We start from the raw sequence: 1,645 nt of genomic DNA, 5'->3' as shown, positions 1-1,645 counted from the left end.
TTTGTGTAAAGGTCAAATATTGTTTCATTGTACACAAACCTGTGTCTTGTATTGTCTGATATGTGTACAAGATGTATTTATGTTCTGTTAGTAGATCCGGTATAGGTGGGGAGGGATGGGAGGGATTTTGTGTGTGTGTTTTGTTTTGTGTTTTTGTAAGTCTGTTCTTTTTTGTGGTTTGTTAAAAAAATTAATAAAAAGACCTTGATCAAAAAAAATCAATTAGTGCTTATAAATTTAGACCATAAATTTAATAAGTGCTGATCTACAAATGAATTAAGAAATTAGCAAAAGCCCTAAAGCACTAATCAGGAAATTAGTTCCCCTTTTAGTGCTTTAGTGTACTGTGTGCCCAGCACTGGGTGTGGGATAAAAACTTATGCACATACTTTATGTTTTACATGTTGTGTCTAAAAACAGACATAATGTTATTAAAGATTCAAAGTTTTATAATCATGTCAGACAGAATGTACTTTTTAGGTTTATATTAAAATAAAAATAAAACATCACAGTGGGCTGGCTGTAGCAGCTGCTGCTGCATCTTTATGTGCAGATATCCTACATTTAAATAATGGTAACAGGTGAGTTTTAAATAAAGCTGTAACTACAAAACTGACAACTACTAATTTAAAACAACAGTTCTAATGTTTGTTTATTAGTATAAGTACTTATAAACCTGTAATACTGTGTAAACTTTGAGTTTTTGCAGCAGTATGTACCTGACAGGTACTACCTGTCAAACTGTTTGKTCTTACCAAACCCAGGAAGGATCCACACAGCGCGAGCGTCACCAACCAGCGGCCACACGCGCCGCTTCCGCCCCTTCCTCCGACCACCCTCCCCCGGCCGTCACATCCCGGCTTGTCCGTCGACCTGCGGGCCACTTTCAGCGCGCTGTGCGGCTCCGGGCCGGCCTTCCTCCGGTCAAACAGCGTGTCTTCCTCCTGCTCGTCCTCCATGCTAGCAAAACGGACGTGCTTCTTTCTGGCAGCGGCGGCGGACGAAGACATACCGGGTGATTTATCAGTCCGACAGCCGGTTATAGTGGTCCGCTGTGCAGATGTTATGAACAGATGTGTCCAGGTGGGCTCTTTCGACCCCAGCCACACCTGTTTGAGGGATATACCTGTCGTAAAGAAGGTCGGATTATCTCTGGGCCATTTTAAACAGCGCTCCGGTCCACAGAATGGCAGCAGAGTAAACGCTGACGGCTCACAAAGATCGTTTATTAACAAGATCGTCTATTAACCTTTTTTTTTTAACGGTTACTTGTGCGCATGCGTACAACCGGACATCACAGGGTTATAGTTATTTCCGGTTCGCGTTCAACTCTTATTTTGGCAATTTACGCCTGATTTTCTATTAATTTTTAAATTCAAACATATTTATAAATTAGTTTTACTGGTTCTTTTGTAAAATGTCCTCAACATGTGATTGTAGAGATTAGTTGACACAGGTGGATATTTTATAACGAACCGGAAGTAGGCATAAATTAGACATGCCTACTTTGTGATGCATTAGTCTAGAGCAGTGGTTCCCAAACTTTTTGTCTTCTGACCCACAAAATATTCATGGCAAAAACTTGTGACCCCAAATATTACTGGTCTGAGTACATGAACTACGTTAATAACGCTAAAAACACAGG

General features: G+C 40.5%; 1 protein-coding gene across 1 annotated transcript in view; it reads right to left on the bottom strand.

The window, feature by feature from the left end:
* Positions 1-1,200, bottom strand: part of mfsd4b (major facilitator superfamily domain containing 4B) — a gene marked incomplete at its 3' end in the record, with an annotated part of 12,401 nt that extends 11,201 nt beyond the window's left edge. Inside the window, 1 exon segment of the mRNA XM_014030677.1 lies at positions 756-1,200. Within this exon segment, the coding sequence (XP_013886131.1) occupies positions 756-1,010 (255 nt within the window).
* Positions 1,201-1,645: the final 445 nt, after the last annotated feature.

The sequence above is a fragment of the Austrofundulus limnaeus genome, unplaced genomic scaffold (assembly GCF_001266775.1).
Source record: "Austrofundulus limnaeus strain Quisiro unplaced genomic scaffold, Austrofundulus_limnaeus-1.0 Scaffold1102, whole genome shotgun sequence".
Classification (NCBI taxonomy): domain Eukaryota; kingdom Metazoa; phylum Chordata; class Actinopteri; order Cyprinodontiformes; family Rivulidae; genus Austrofundulus; species Austrofundulus limnaeus.
The sequence above is the reverse complement of the archived record's forward strand: the minus strand, read 5'-3'. Positions and strand labels throughout refer to the sequence as shown.